Source organism: Primulina tabacum, chromosome 4 (genome assembly GCF_025594145.1).
Source record: "Primulina tabacum isolate GXHZ01 chromosome 4, ASM2559414v2, whole genome shotgun sequence".
In the NCBI taxonomy this organism is placed as follows: Eukaryota; Viridiplantae; Streptophyta; class Magnoliopsida; order Lamiales; family Gesneriaceae; genus Primulina; species Primulina tabacum.
This window is the reverse complement of record NC_134553.1, coordinates 1697131-1713199: the sequence shown is the minus strand read 5'-3', so window position 1 is coordinate 1713199 and position 16069 is coordinate 1697131. Positions and strand designations below refer to the sequence as shown.

The 16069-nt window shown below is 34.9% G+C and overlaps 4 protein-coding genes across 6 annotated transcripts; 2 read left to right on the top strand and 2 right to left on the bottom strand.

Annotated features, from left to right (window-relative positions):
- The first annotated feature begins 805 nt into the window (after positions 1-805).
- Positions 806-3537, top strand: LOC142542268 (2-alkenal reductase (NADP(+)-dependent)-like). Its single transcript, XM_075648814.1, has 5 exons — positions 806-1121; positions 1484-1661; positions 1969-2135; positions 2544-2626; positions 3013-3537. The coding sequence occupies exons 1-5, from the start codon at positions 816-818 to the stop codon at positions 3389-3391; spliced, it is 1113 nt and encodes a 370-aa protein (XP_075504929.1). The 5' UTR covers positions 806-815; the 3' UTR covers positions 3392-3537.
- Positions 3538-3961: 424 nt separating this feature from the next.
- LOC142542267 (large ribosomal subunit protein uL2my, C-terminal part) lies at positions 3962-6263 on the bottom strand. Its single transcript, XM_075648813.1, has 3 exons — positions 6115-6263; positions 4559-4793; positions 3962-4478 (listed from the first exon to the last, which is right to left on the bottom strand). Exons 1-3 carry the CDS (start codon positions 6194-6196, stop codon positions 4175-4177), a joined length of 621 nt encoding a protein of 206 aa, XP_075504928.1. The 5' UTR covers positions 6197-6263; the 3' UTR covers positions 3962-4174.
- Positions 6264-7259: 996 nt separating this feature from the next.
- LOC142542266 (acetolactate synthase small subunit 1, chloroplastic-like) lies at positions 7260-12834 on the bottom strand. The gene is made up of 12 exons (XM_075648812.1): positions 12532-12834; positions 11754-11967; positions 11349-11432; positions 11154-11222; positions 10752-10835; positions 10521-10673; positions 9682-9768; positions 9367-9471; positions 9131-9253; positions 8463-8615; positions 7962-8027; positions 7260-7633 (listed from the first exon to the last, which is right to left on the bottom strand). Exons 1-12 carry the CDS (start codon positions 12756-12758, stop codon positions 7550-7552), a joined length of 1449 nt encoding a protein of 482 aa, XP_075504927.1. The 5' UTR covers positions 12759-12834; the 3' UTR covers positions 7260-7549.
- A 651-nt stretch (positions 12835-13485) lies between these two features.
- Positions 13486-15401, top strand: LOC142542264 (3-hydroxyacyl-[acyl-carrier-protein] dehydratase FERN, mitochondrial-like). 3 transcript variants are annotated; one of them, XM_075648811.1, is made up of 4 exons: positions 13486-13636; positions 14373-14700; positions 14805-14920; positions 15034-15401. In XM_075648811.1, the coding sequence occupies exons 2-4, from the start codon at positions 14434-14436 to the stop codon at positions 15125-15127; spliced, it is 477 nt and encodes a 158-aa protein (XP_075504926.1). In that variant the 5' UTR covers positions 13486-13636; positions 14373-14433; the 3' UTR covers positions 15128-15401. The 3 variants fall into 3 exon arrangements, with proteins under 3 accessions (XP_075504926.1, XP_075504925.1, XP_075504924.1); XM_075648810.1 differs by having other exon boundaries at positions 13490-13636; positions 14276-14700; XM_075648809.1 differs by having other exon boundaries at positions 13492-13636; positions 13744-14700.
- The last annotated feature ends 668 nt before the right edge of the window (positions 15402-16069 follow it).

The window sequence follows — 16069 nt, the reverse complement described above, 5'->3', positions numbered from 1 at the left end:
CATCAAAAATCTCATTCTACAGTATTTTTCTATCTCAAATTTTATTAATAAAGATTCTACTTTCTTTGACCAACCATTTAATGTAATTGCTCTAAAATTTAATTGTGCTTTTTATTTAACCAAATTGTAATTCTACTTTCCAAAATGATAGGAAATTGTGTTAACTTGTGCTTGAACTCGCGATTAATATTACGACAGTTCAAAGACGTGCACATGTATATTTGAAAAAGGAAAAGAAAAAAAAAAACTATGTCAGTGATGCGTGATCAGAGTCGTCATATCTTGGCGATCACATACGACATGACGCATTCATTTTTGTATAAATCGATTCCACAATTTCACGATTCATTTCCGGAAAGAAGATACATAGTGCTTGTGGAGGGGAAAGGTGATGTTCAAGTGACGCACTACTCTATTTATTCTTTTGTTTAGATGTGAGACGGTTTCACATGTCGTATTTTATAAAACATATCTCTTATTTGGTTAATCTATAAAAAAATATTACTTTTTATGCTAAGAGAAACTATTCTTTGTTTCCGTGATTGTATGTGTGTACTGGAATTATGATTGAACAAATTTAGGTTTCTTAATACTCTAATTAAGAACTATCATTGGAGATGTGACGAGATATATAATTCGAGAAGGATGGAGATGATGCTAAATTTTAGGCTCAGCTAAAATATTTCTTCAAAATCACGCCGATTTTTAACATTGAAGTATCCGAAGTCGTGGAAAATTCCAAAACCGACGCCTTCATACGTAATAAGGACGTCATATCCTCGCGATCATACATTACCTCACACTTGTATATATCGATGCCACAATTTCACGATTCATTTCCAAAATATCCACAAAATTCAATCACAGAGTACAGTGAATTTTATCTACGGAAAATGGCAGATGAAGTGGGGAACAAGCAGATTATATTGAAGCACTACGTTAAAGGCTTCCCAAAAGAAGCCGATTTGGCACTCCAAAACTCAGTTATCAAGCTCAAACTTCCCCCAGATTCTTCCGACTCTGTTTTGGTGAAGAATCTTTACTTGTCTTGCGATCCTTACATGCGTAATCGGATGCAGGGTTCCCAAGGAGGCTACGCTAGCTCCTTCACTCTGGGCTCTGTAAGTTGAAGTGATGCACTACTGTATTAACTTATTCATTCATTTATTCCAGAAGCTAGTGATGGGCTGGAATAATAATTGCAAAAAATTGGGTTACTTAATAGTTTTGTTAGTTTATTTCAATAAATCTTCCAGTGCAGATTATTTGGGTCAGAATCGAACTTTTTAAAAGATTGAACGGACCTGGAAAACTAATTTTTTTAGGAGATGAGTTAATTCGTCGTAAACTAGAAGAAAATAGTTGTAGCGTGATCATGCTAACCACTTTAAGAAATTGGAATGAAAGGTTCACAGATAATAGAACTGATTGTTATCAATCATTTTAATTGCATTCTTTTATTTTTATGAAAAACTAAAAACAGCCTATTGTGGGATATGGAGTGTCCAAAGTAGTGGATTCGTCACATCCTAACTACAAGAAGGATGACTTGGTGTGGGGAATTACTGGATGGGAGGAGTACTCCCTCATCACAGCTCCAAATTCACTGTTTAAAATTCAAGACACAGATGTGACTCTTTCCTACTATACGGGACTTCTTGGTAAGTCAAACATATCTTTAAGTTATTTTTCTTCAACCATCTTGGAAGGCTAATTAACATGATAGCATGATCAACTTAAGCTTTTGACAGCATGATGCCATAGCCATTTAAGTTTCATAGACCAGTTATTCATGTTTTGTTCATGATTACTGCATCATTATTGTCTACCCTTCTTATCGAACTACACAAATGAAAAAAAGAACCTGTAATGATGCTTCAGTTACTGATGGGAAAAATTTATATGTATATATGGCTTTTCTTGGTTTCCTTTCGTTGTTGCTTTAATAGGCATCATATTGCCTGATAGGTATGGCTGGCATGACTGCTTATGCTGGCTTTTTCGAGGTTTGCTCTCCAAAGAAGGGAGAAACCGTGTTCATTTCAGCTGCATCCGGAGCTGTAGGTCAGCTTGTCGGCCAATTTGCAAAGTTAACGGGGTGCTATGTTGTTGGAAGTGCTGGTAGCAATGACAAGGTCAGTCTTATGATTTTGCACTGGCTCCAGAAAATATATGGAAGTGACACCTAAATTTGAGAAGCCCACTCACCTAATAAATTTGTATTGGGAGTGAAGTTCCATGTTATTTTCATGTCTTGACAACTTGCATTGTATTTTCTACTAATCCAAAATGGTTCAATGCCTAAAAATTTTACCGAGGTCAGTAATGATATTATAGCATTATTTGCAAATAGAATGGTAAACAATATTCACTTGGTGAATGGATTAAAATGAGCATCATATAACTGTTTATATGTATGTGTGTGTGTATTTTTAATATTCTGTTGTTTTTGGGTTTGAAATTCAATATTCACAAGATGGATTAGATAGGCTGTTTTATTGGATCAGGCTCCTGAATTAACTTATTGTTTCCTTTTATTGAAGGTTGATCTTTTGAAGAACAAATTTGGATTCGATGACGCATTTAATTACAAAGAAGAACGAGACTTGAATGTCGCTTTGAAAAGGTGAGTTTTTTAACTTCTCTGATGTGAATATCTACTCAGTAATCACCTAGCCATTGCAAAGATGAATTTTGTTTATGAATTTGTTTTGTAAAGTTCATCTCAGTTCTCCATTTGCGAGCTTCTCCTTGATAAATTCAGAGGAGCTGAATCTTTTTTTAAAAAATCTTGCAACCAACCCATGATTCAAAATTCGATCGGAGAGGGAAGGGGTGGCTGGCAGGGCGATACTCCCCTATCCGTCCTCGACTTTTCGATGGACCTGTATGATTTTATGTACTATGTACGGGTTAAAAGCATGATATTATCCTCTATAGTTGAAAAACTTATTGTTTTTCGGTTTAATCTCTTTTTGGCTTTGGTGCTGATTCCAATCTTGTTTTAATTAGGTATTTCCCTGAAGGCATAGATATATACTTCGAAAACGTAGGAGGGAAGATGCTTGATGCGGTATTACTCAACATGAGAGTCCATGGCCGCATAGGTGTATGTGGGATGATCTCACAGTACAATCTCGAGAAGCCTGAACCTGTTTATAATTTGACGAGTTTGATAGGAAAGCAACTCCGTATGCAAGGATTTCTGGTTGGCAATTACTATCACCTCTACCCGAAATTTTTTGATTTGGTTCTGCCTCATATAAAGGAGGGAAAGATCACTTATGTAGAAGACATAGCCGAAGGGCTTGAGAGCGCACCAGGGGCTCTAATTGGACTCTTCTCAGGTCGTAATATCGGGAAGCAGCTCGTTGCTGTTTCTCACGAGTAGGGCATAGCGTGCATGTTATATATGTAGATGTGTTGGCTTGAATGCGACCGCCTAGTTATCGTTTGTGGTTGATTAGGAAGACGTTTCTCGCTTTGTGTATGGATTTTGAGGTTCCTCCACATATAAATTCCGACAAGTTTTAAGTTCGGGTTTTTGTATGCATACATCTAACCACCAAGTCACAATTTCATAATGAGAATCTATGAAAGCTCAACAAAGGTGAAAAAAGGTTGCTAAAGAGGAGAGTGGAGATTATAGCGCTTAGAAACTACATATGTTTATTCTTCTTCCCCCCGTTGGAAGCGACAGATTCTTTAGAACTTGGAACAAAAAACTCGAGTTGGATAGCTGGATATCGATGGCTATAATTCTGGAAGTATTGCACCCACCAGTACTACTAGGATATGCAATATTTAATATGCGTGTTCGTGTGCTTTTTTAACAGTAATAAAATAAAAAATCAATTAGCTGTAAAATCTGGAAAGCACATGAAGAATTAATATATGAAAGGACAGTTCTATCGGACAGATAATTTTTTATCGGATAATTCAAAATTTTATTTCGAAGATATTCGGATTTAATCATCATTCAAATTTCATTTATTGGCAGTGCGATCTCTCCCTCTATATTCAATCGACTCTTTCATCCATCAAACTAAAAAGGGTGATATGACATTCCTCTTGAAGATCATTCTGTCACAGAAGGAAATACTCCAAGTGAAAAATATAACGAAACTTTTCAGCAAAAAAAACAAAAAAATCCCTCAGACGATTACCCTCCTTCCTAAATCCTTCTCTTAGGCCTGGCAGTTTTGTATCCACCTTTAGTAGGCTTTCCCCAGGGTGAAACCGACACACGACCATGGCTCCCGCTACTCTTACTCCTTCCTTCGCCACCACCATGAGGATGGTCAACAGGGTTCATGGCCACACCTCTCACCACGGGCCTCCGCCCCAACCATCTACTTTGACCGGCCTTTCGCAGTTTCTTTGATCCATGCCCTGGATTTGACACCATCCCTATCGTCGCCCTACATCTTGTGTCTATTTGCTTTGTGACTCCAGATGGCAATTTTATCTCACAGAACCTAATATCAATCAAAAGTTTAACAAATAAACTAATTTCACATTTTCAAAATATCTTTCAGTTCAGATATAAATACTTTACCTTGTAGACCTGTTGGGGACAGTAAGTATCTTTGCGGAGGTTCCTGCGGCACGGACAAGCTTCCCTCCTTGGCCAGGTCGCATCTCAATGTTGTGGATCTGGGTCCCAATCCGCATCATTGACAATGGCATGCAACTCCCAATTTGGGAACTGATGTCCAGTGTGAACATCTGGTTCATCATTGACGGCAACGTCCATGACGACACTGTCTCAGGCTCCACTATTTCTTTTGCCCCTGCAAATGAAGACATATCATGTCCTAAAGTTGGATAATACTGCTAGGATAATAAGGAATTATGCGAGTATAATTAATTTCATTCATCATCAGATTCAATGGAGATCAACGAAATTATTGTTTAACGATTAAAAAAAAGAATGAGAAATAATCCATGAAATCGAGTACCTAAGGTCAAGCATTTTCACTATCTCCTCTCACAAAAAGGACAAAAGAGGTCCGTATACTGTGAATGTTTTGAATCATGAAATGGAGAAGCTAAGTGCAAGATAGGCCAAGCCTGCTATCTAATTGATGGATTTGAACTTGAATTTTTACGAAATCAACTTAAAACTATCTCACAAAGCTTCTTATTCCGACATAATAATTACTTCAAAAATCAAAAAAAATTATCCCCGTGCAATTCCATCCTTAAATATATATTAATTTATCTTCACAATTAACTGACCCATTTTTTACAACAAATTAACAAATGACCCAACACAGGCTAGAGCACAGACTTCACAGTTTAAATGAGCTGAGCCTGAAAATTTTAGAATTTTGACTCGAGCTTGATTCATTCAATACCCTACACTGAGGATTAGAATAAGAAGGAAGAAGGGTACCAATTGAACTACAATTTACCTGTTTCCTATTCATGGAAACTACACTCCAGCCTCGTGTTTTCCTAATACATATTCCAATGCACCAGAAAAATAAAATATGAAATTTAGAAGTTTTCAGGCTAATGAAGCCTTCAATTCATGATTCCTAAAACCTTTTGAAACTGAAACCTGGGTGACTTTATATAACGATGGTGCACCCATAAAGAGAAGTACTTTTTAGCAGTTTCCCGATTACAGTAAAGATTAAGCTTTATTTACATGTAGTTTTTTTCTTACACTGAGCAACAGTATTGCATTTTAATGTAAGTACCCTACAATCAAAGGGATTCAGTTTCGGCATTTGAGTTCATCCCAGAACCAGAACTGACCTCTCAAATTGAGCAGTTATAATATTGAAACTCTAGTAAATTATTCCACCAAAAAAAAAAGATCGCAAGAAAATTGGCTCATGTAAGAAGCGAAAACAGAAGTCTCGTGAGTGCATTACAATCCCAATCTATACGTACTCCTAGTTTCAGTAATTTGATACCCTAAACGCAATCTACAATAATTCTTCGAAAAAACAAAGGAAAAGATACAAGATGAAAGAGTGTCAGCAACTACTGGAGAATTCATCGGAAGAAACAGACGGGGATAAATAAGCTTCTCCTTCTTCCGAGGATGCTGCATCCAACAGTTAGCACGATTCAGAACAATACAGAAAAAAATGGCCTCACCGGAAGAAAGATATCGGGATAAAGGCTGGAGATGGGAGCGGAGAAGAATCAAAGAAGCTACACGATTCCTGAAGAGAGCCATCGCTGGACTGAGCCTTGGAATTTCTGTTTTAGAACCCTAATCTTAAGTTTCTTGGGATTGATATATAATTCATTTTTTAGTTTAATTAAATAATTAAGTTAGTTTATTTTAATCCGTCAAGAATGTACCATAAGTCATGGTCCTTAGAAATTGACTTGTGAACGCTATTTCATTTCTTGTTCTAAAAAGTAGTAGGATGAACTAGTATCTATGTAATTTCGTAAAAACTTGTGTGAGACGATCTCACGGATAATATTACGTTTATGCTAAAATATTTTTTTATTGTGAATATCGATAGAGTTGACCCGTCTCACAGATAAATATTCGTAAAACCATATCACAAAAGACTTACTCGTATAATTTTAGTTGTTCATCGACATATTTTATCAATAATTCTTCTATAATAATTTAAATTCAAAATAATTAATGTATTAATTTTTTTTATATAATATAAATTGATTGAAAAATATATCGATCAATATCTTTTCAAAAAAATTAAAATTCTATATATTAAATTTGACGACCACTTAAACAATCTAGACAGTCAATTTTTTAAGACATTACCTTTCTAACAACAATACAACGGCTACCGCACATTCCTTGACGACACCTTTTAGAATACTAATTTAATTCATGTAAACATATTCGGGATTTAATTATACGCATAACTTTATCCATAATCATTAAATTTAAAATATATAAATACCATCTACTGTAACAAATGCAATATTGGAAAAAAAGAATTAATGTGATTTTAGTATTATTTCAAAAAATATAATATTTGGAAATATTTAAAAGTTTTGTGTTTCATAATGAAATTATTTGCAGAATAAATAATACAAATTTTATAACGTCTAAAATGATAATCGATCTCTCTTTTAACTAAATTTTTTGATCTAATTAAACATTTAACCTTTAACTATTGCATCCTGCTCTACCCTTTTTATGGTAATTGTAAAACTGATTTATCAGGAAAGATGTCATAATTTTCGAATCACGCTGAATACATAAAATTGATTTCCTAAAAAATTTTACATATTATTGAATTTTAATCACGCAATGATTGAGATTATTCATTTTTAATAAATAAATAAATAAAAACTACGAGTTGGAATCACAACGAAAACATAGCAAGTGCAAGTGCAAGTGCACAAAGCGAAAATGCAAAAGACTTCATGATGATTTTAGACCTCAAAAAAAGAAGAAGAAGATGATTTAATGATTTTAGAAAACACAATCCCTCACTCTAGGACAGGCTCACGTTCCGACAGTTTTATTTGTTCCATGTATGTACGAAGTCAGGATGAAGCAAGTGTGCATCCAAAGGCACTGCTAGTTTGAAGAACTCCGAAACTACACTGGATAAGAGTATCCTCGTAGATACTTTGAATCGACCCCGGATTCTCGTACCAGTGCAATTCGACCAGTTCGAGCCACCTACAAAATTGGAAGCAAATTTAGTTTGGTAAGTACAGTTTGGGTAAGAAATTTATATCCAAAACTCACATGAAGGAAATTAATAGATGTATAATTTCAGGCCAGCCATTCTATATCAAGTAAAAAAGTTTATTCCAAGCCTAAGCGAGGGCGACTTTAATTTAGTACAAATATTTAATTCATTGGTATATCGAGTACAAATCATTCTTAGAACCGTTCAGATTGGTTGTAGTATTGGTCATCATTATGCAGTTCGACTAAATAAACACAACAGCTACACCTATTCAAGTCTGCAAAACAGGTATCGATGGAATAAAAAAAAATGAACCTCGCAAATTCCATATGGTTCCAGCAATCTTTGCAAGGCAACCATCTTGTCAAGATCTCCAGTGAGCTGGAACAAAGAACAAGAAGAAAAATCAACAAAAGAAATAAAATTAAGCTGAAAAGAACCAAAAAACTCGAACATAATCCATAAGACTGTTAGACTATTCCACGTTGTTCACAGGAAGTATGGGCTCTCAATTACATGAGTTAGGATTAGATATGAATTATGACCAGGCTAGGTTTAGTAAAACGACTAAAATACTCCCCATTTATTGCCTAATGTAATTAATACACACTCCAGCAAGCTTTGGAAATGACCCCTCTTAGTGCTCATTTTGGGGTAAGAACTTTAAGGAGACAACTATCCAATACTTCCAACAGCATTCCAAATATTACTGAGGCATATTGGCGAATTCCGATCAACAGCTAAAGATATCATATTCCTTAACATTAGCTTTAATTTATGTTAGACTGAGATGACAAGTAGACAAAAATCTTTTACCTCAAGGGTTATAGTGTGATCAGAGACATCAACAGCTTTGGCCCTAAATATACTAGCGATATCAAGAACATTGCGCCGAGCAGCAGCATTCACAGCAATTTTTATCAACATTAGTTCTCGTTCAGCAAAAGGCAAATGTGTGATATCCTGAACCTGAAATTACAAATCTTTCCATCAAGTCATTTATTTGGAGCAAGCTATAGATTAAGGAAAAACCAGGAGCGGAGCGGAGCAATCCTCAACTTTGTTAAGAGGCAACCATCACGCTACTAGACTAACAGATCCCAAAGAAAATACACATATGATGCGCACAAATACATGGAAACATTTATGGAAGCACAACAAATTCTTATAGGACGAAAAAGCAACATGCATGTTAAAGAACAGTGATCTAAAAGACTAACACGGTAAACCAAATAAAAAAGTCGTGGCTCCAAATGACGATTTAAGCAAGTGGTGAACTTAAGGCCCCATTACTGATTAGCTAAGACCACGAAACTCCACTAATCACACAAGAAAAGAAGGCTAACAAACCTTTCAGATTTAAAAAGAGATTATCATCCATCTAGCACTACATTGACAGCAACGTTCAACCATTGCCAAATCAGGACTAAAAAAAATCATTCCACGAGGAACTGCAAGATTCACCAGCTATGCAATGCTCTCACCTCATGAACATCTACCAACTTATAAAGTTGTTGTACCAACTTGCAAATTGATTCGTCTGTACCAGGAACAACGGTGGTAATGCGAGATATCCCCTCAACTTCAGCAGGACCAACAGCTAAACTCTAGATATAAGAAACCAATGCAAAAATAAGACGTAAACAACCATAAATAAGACAGCTCTAAAAGAACAAAAAATCTAATTGAAATCTGAAGAAGATATTAAATTACGTAGTACCTGGATATTATATCCTCTTCGGGAAAAAACCCCTGTAACAAGGTTAAGTACTCCAGGAACATCATTAACAAGCATTGCAAGAGTGTGTGAGCGAAGCCCACTAGTCTGCAAGCTTCAAATAAAAAAGTTAAGCAGCTGCAGGAACCATGGAAAATTTACGATCACTTGTACCTCAACTCAAACAAATTAATGAAGATACATATCTTTCATATTCATATGCCTGTTGGGGTTTGCATGTTTCACGGGGAATAAATGCTGACCGGAAATCAGAATGAGAAACAAATGTCAAACACAAAGATCATGATAATTTCTTACATCTTCATCATTCAGTACTCCCCAATGAGCATCAAGTACTTGATTGACAAAAAAGTCATCAGACGCATCCACGGGGTAAACATCTCCCTTCAAAAACATAGACAGAGAAGGTAGGCCTTTAGTTCAAGAACAGAAAAACTGTGGAATTGAGCTCTTTAGTATAAAAAAATGGTGAAAAGCAACTGAGGCGCGTACGTAGACAACCATCTATATTGTTAAACCAGATGGCCATTTTTTAAGTTTTTTATTTTAAGTTTGTGTTAATATTAAAGCAGAAGCTCATGATTTATGAAACATCACTTGCCAGACACACAGTTCGAACATTTCAAGTTAAGTTAGTTCTTTCCCACAGTTTTGATATAAAAGAATGAGATGGTTTCTTCGAGGTTCCTTTCTAAGGTTACCAAAAAATATCTACTGAGAATATAATTGCGGCAAGAGTTGGAAATCTAAATAGAGCATAAAGCCTAAGAATTAGCCAGAAATTTTAGCCAGAGTGCAATAATAAAAAAATTAATAATCTTAATCAGTCTTTTCCACACGAATATCTTCAGGATTTGTGATCCCGGGGAGGAGTTGGTAAAGCCAGTTAGTGATAAATATTAATATTGCAAACTTTCTTTTAGATTTCCAAAACAACTGTGTTGGTACATACTTGATTGAAACTCCTTTCCAATCAACTGAGTCTTATACTTAAAAGACATCAAACTCAATAGGATATTCAAATGTCAGACCTCAAAGCCCATAGTAGAAGTGAGGAAAGTTCAAAACAAACTAAGCCGAAATAAAGGGCACGTCTTTTCCATAACGAAATGCAAAGGATTAGTATACTAGCATACCTTTACAGACGTATCGGATCCTCTGATTGGAGTTCTCTCTTTAGTCTTCAAAACAGTATCATCTGGCCTTGCATTCTCAAGATCTGGATATGAAGCGGCAGAGAACCTCCAAAAAGGAGCAGATTCCCCCATATTTTCTCTTCTCAAGGCAATCTAAGTTCGAAACCACGGACATCAGATCACATAGAGCAGAAAAGCAAACATTTTCTCTCTGTTATTCATTTTGTTCACCTTTCCTGTCCTGGCAATCTCTCTTATTCCAAAGCTTCTCAGGTTTCTTTGAACAGCGACCATCTTCCCAGGATCTCCAGTTACCTATGTAAAGAGTTTGACAACATTCCGATCATATGAGTTAAGAGTATCTCAAAAACAGAGTCACAAGAATAATAGCAAATTCTACCAAGAGAATTTGTTTGATGATAAGACAATAAAATCCAGCACAAAAAAATATAGGCAAAATAAACATGGTCCCGGATCTATCCATTTAACAATGTCAGATAAAATACAAAGCAAAAAAAGAAATTTTAAAACAACTTCATCTAATTGGTCAGTGCACATAGTTGGCAGCTTATGCTACTGTCGTTCCGTTAAATGATAAGTGTGATAGATATACTTCTCCGAAATAGTAATCACCTCGATTGTTAGTGCATGATCAGAGATGTCTACAATTTTGGCCCTAAAAATGTCCACCAACCACATGACCTGGTATAGAAAGCAAAGAAATACATGATATTTGTTAATCACACACAAAAATGAAATCGCTGTGAGATTGCTCAATTCTCAAACAAGAATTAAAATAGTACAGATATTTCAACCTAGTATAACTACCTCTGCTCGATATTTTGGATCCGAGTTGATTTTAATCAGCATCAATTCCCGTTCCACTTGGGGTACTTTTGAGATATCTTCAACCTGTTATCAAGGTTTCATAAGAATTAAAAATCAAATGGAAGAAGGATACTAATAAATTGATAAATCTTAAAAAAGTATTTATGATGAAACAACAGTAAAACGAATATGGCACCCTCATTTGAAAAGCAATACAAAAAGATCGAGAATTCACTTAACAGAAGCCAGCAGTAATCAATAAGATACTCATATTTCTAAATGAAGTCAGAAAAAAGAGAGTTAATTCAGTGCCACCTGAACATCCGGCCAAGATCGATTTGTATAGTAGCATGAAGCGCATAACGAATGAAAAATATACTCGGAGATTAATAACAAGATCGTGACCTTCAATACGTTCACGAGCTTCTGAAGTTGTTCCATAACTTGTTGTAGTACCCTTTCAGTCCCAGATACAACTACTGTGAATAGAGCCTTGTCTTTGTTTAGCCCGACTGCAAGGGATTCAATATTGTATCCTCTCCTAGCAAAAACTCCAGCAATACGATTGATCATTCCGCTTTCATCACCAACAAACACTGAAATAGTGTGACGTTTCACCCTGAATATAAGTTTCCTGATAGTCAGCTAGGAATTCATACAGAAGAGTTGACGACCACAATCAAATAAAAAGAAGTACGAACACTCCACCTCTCCCAGACGAAAGTAATCAAATTAATCAACTAAATTCTAAGAATCATAACGAGCAAAAGAGATTCATTTAATGCAAAAATATGGTATTGCTCTGAAGAGTCAACTTCCTCCTCCAGTAACAGAGCATCAACTTCCTTCAAGCCAACGTTAATCTCTTCTCAAATAAACATTTACAGTAGTCCTACCTATACAAGTACATTTTTACTTCACAAAACGACACAATCAGTTGTTATTGTAATTCTACCAGGACAAACATATTTTAACTTCACAGATTGACACAATCATAGTTTTGTAACGCAAGCATATCTTCAAATGCATCCTATGATTCGACAACCTTTGCCTGAAACTCTCTATTTTCCACTCGTCATAGCAAATAGACAACAACGAATGCAGCACTTACAAATTCGTTTCTGTAATCTCAAATCTAACAGACAAAATGTTAAGTCACAGAGATTTGAAATAACCAACATACTTTGGTCTGGAGGTGGAACTGGTGGCAGTAGGGGAGTCCGAAACGGAGAGAACGGCGTCTTTACGCTGCTTATAATCGTCATTTGCACTCAGAGCACACACTGCAAGTCTTCTTTGGCGAATTGAGGATTTCACAGAGCTTGGATTGATGCTGTTGCTTTTGGAAATGAGACCTCTCGGCACACTGAATGAACGAAATCGGGTCGAATCTGCGGACACAGCCGCCATGTAAGTGCTGGCTGAAGGAGAAGCTTTGTAGGTTTAGATCCAAAGCAGAACAATTCTCAATCGATAATGTCGAATTAATTAATTATTTGGATAATTTTTTAAAATAAATCATTTGAATATTATATATCATTTAATGTCGATTTAAATAAATCCCAACCCAACTTCCATCATAGTCAAACAAATAGACTCTGCAATAAAAACTTGTGTTAGAAAATCTTACGAATCATATTTTGTGAGATAAATATCTTATTTGGGTCATCCATGAAAAAATATTACTTTTTATGCTAAAAATATTATTTTTTATTGTGAATATCGGTATGATTGATCTGTCTCACAGATAAAAATTCGTGAGATCGTCTCACAAGATATCTACTCCTCAAAAATATTTATTACAATTTTGTTTTCGACGATAATATATTTTATATATTTAATTTGATATGTAAAAATTTTTAGACTCGATAAAATATCAAAATAAAATGTATAAAAATATAAGAAATGCAAAATATAATAACCCGATGACATATGTGAAATTTCTTCTCATATAAAAAAGGACATCGTTGCAAATGAAAACTTCAAAATTAGGGACGATGCGATGAATTTTAATTATTTAAATTTTGTTAGGCATAATTTGATACACATGATAAAATTTAATATTTTTTTATTACATTGAAAATGGATTTTAACAGAAATTTCCATTAAAAAAATAATATAGGGTATGTAATGCGGCAACGGTACACTCATCCGCATACCAACGCTCTCCCGATAAAACCTGTCTTGTACCCTTCCCTGGTCTTCTTACGGACGATACGATACATACGCTTATATACGTATATACTTCCCTTTCACCGATCGATTACTGGTTCTCTCCATTTGCATCTGTAAGTTATCTCGGTGTTTTTTAGTGCCGAAATCTCATGAACACAAGAAGCACGCCGTTTTTTTTTAATTTCTGGCTGATTATATTCACAATTTTGGATTTTTTCAGTTTTTCGATGAAAGATCGGTCCAGAATGTTTCAACAATGGTTTTTCTTGCGTGAAAAGTTTGTTTGTCTGTGGTCGAACTTCATTGATTTTCTGTTTTCTTGCTCATTAAGTTAGTTTGTTTAATACTTGATTATTTACCTTCGGTGAATGAGGCGAATAAAATGGAAAATTGTTTGACAAATCAGTGAAATATTTGGGGCTTGTTTGGTTTTATTTTTAGGAAATGATTTGGGGAAATTTTCTGTGAAACGAAATAAAATATACGTTTGATTTTGTTTAGAGAAACGGAACTGTTATAATCAATGTTTGATGATATTTTGATCTATATTCTTAACAACAATTGAGTATTTTGGGAGGAGATTTAGAAGATATAATTATGTTGGAGATGTAAAAGGATTTTGGGTTAAGACTTAAGAGAATGAAAATGATATGCTAATGTTTGGTGTTATTTGGAGGAAGAGAAAGTTGGGAACGGAAATGAAACCAAACTAAGCCTTGAAATTTTGGTTTTCTTTGTCCAACTATTTGCAGATGTTTAGGTTCAAACATTCGGTTAGTAATTTGAAGATAAAAGAAGATTCATTATTCATTATTCTGAATACAAATTGTTCTATGAACAACTTTTCAGAATTTTAGCTGCAACTTTTGTGGAGATCAGTTTTTTTGTAAACAGAAAGTCTCCCGCTGCAATGCTGATGAAGGGACCCTTGTTAAAATCCATATTCTCTTTAAGGCACTATTCATTATCCTCGGAAAATGTGCTGAAAACAGGGGGCATTTTGAAGCAGGCCAGAATTTTTTCAGATTCCGACATTGCTGAATACTCGAAACTGACTCATGACTCAAACCCATTACACTTTGATCTGAAATGTGCTAAACAAGCTGGTTTTACAGAGATCCCTGTCCCCGGAATGCTCGTGGCTTCTTTGTTTCCTAGAATCATTGCTTATCACTTCGTAAGCATCGTTGTTTTGTTTTCATTTTTTGTGAATGATGTTTTTTCGTAGCGTAGAATAATTAGTGAAGCCAATTTTAATGATGGGTTGAGTAAAATGTGTAGCCAGGGGCTGTTTATGTGAAGCAAGAACTGGACTTCAGGTCACCAGTTTTCGTCGGAGATAAGGTTGTTGGAGAATTACAGGCGAAAAACATTAGACAGATTAAAGAAAGATTCTTGTAGGTTTCCTTAACCCCTTGCCATGTTTATGCTTAAGATCTTTTTTTTATACATATTCAAAGTTCGCTTCACATTTTGATGCCATGGAATGATGTGTAATATTGCTTTATAGGGTGAAGTTTGTGACCACATGCTTCAAAGATGATCAAATTGTCGTGATTAATGGTGAAGCTACGGCCATGCTACCTACGCTATCTATAAAATAACCATGATTGACAAAACACACTGCGGTTATGGGCGCTCATCCGGAAGCAGCAAAAAATCCAGCCCCTCCGCCGGCTCCGAGGCGTCATCGGAGTTATAGGACGTCCGGATTCCTTAAGCCGATGACGCCAGTTATAGGACATGTCCGGATTCCTAAGAAATTCTTTGAAGCGCGATTACATGAGGGGTTGAGGGCCGGTGGACCCCACGTCGATAATTAATCATATGTATCCAATTTTATCAAATAAAATTATTTTCCACGGAATGGATTAAACTTAAAATAATTCTATTATCAAATTTATAATAATTGATCAAATAACAATTGGGCCTAATTAAATAGTTGAATTGGGTCATACTCTATTGATGATTGGAAATTGGATAGAAACCCATCAATACTCATCTATATTATACGTAATTATTATTAATTAAGTAAAAACTTCCATACTTAAACTTATTTTTTATGAAGCATTTTTTAAATTTCCAAAATTACATCACATATACCTAAATTAACTTTTGGTATAACTTTTTGTTTACTCCAAATTACTTCTCACACAGCCGGCTCTGATATAAATAATTTTGTACTTGAAATTGACTCTTTTAAGAAATAAAAAGACGATTGTCTTAATTATTCAATTATTTTTATTATTTATATATTTATTTATATTTCCACTCAGTATCATAGAGTGCACGTAAATTTCGCATTTTATAAAAAATCATTTGACTAAAACTCACGTAATATCTTAAATTTTGTAAATATCATCAAAAAAAATTTGAGAAACAAAACATCAGCCATAAATAGTATTCATGTAATATAATCACCAAGTAAATTCTTATGGGGGCAATGGGGAAATCATCACGCTGCGATGTACACTTCCATCTCAAATTTTTTAAAAATCACTGTAGAAAAGCTGTAAATTTTCAAACTTGCTTAATAATAATTATCT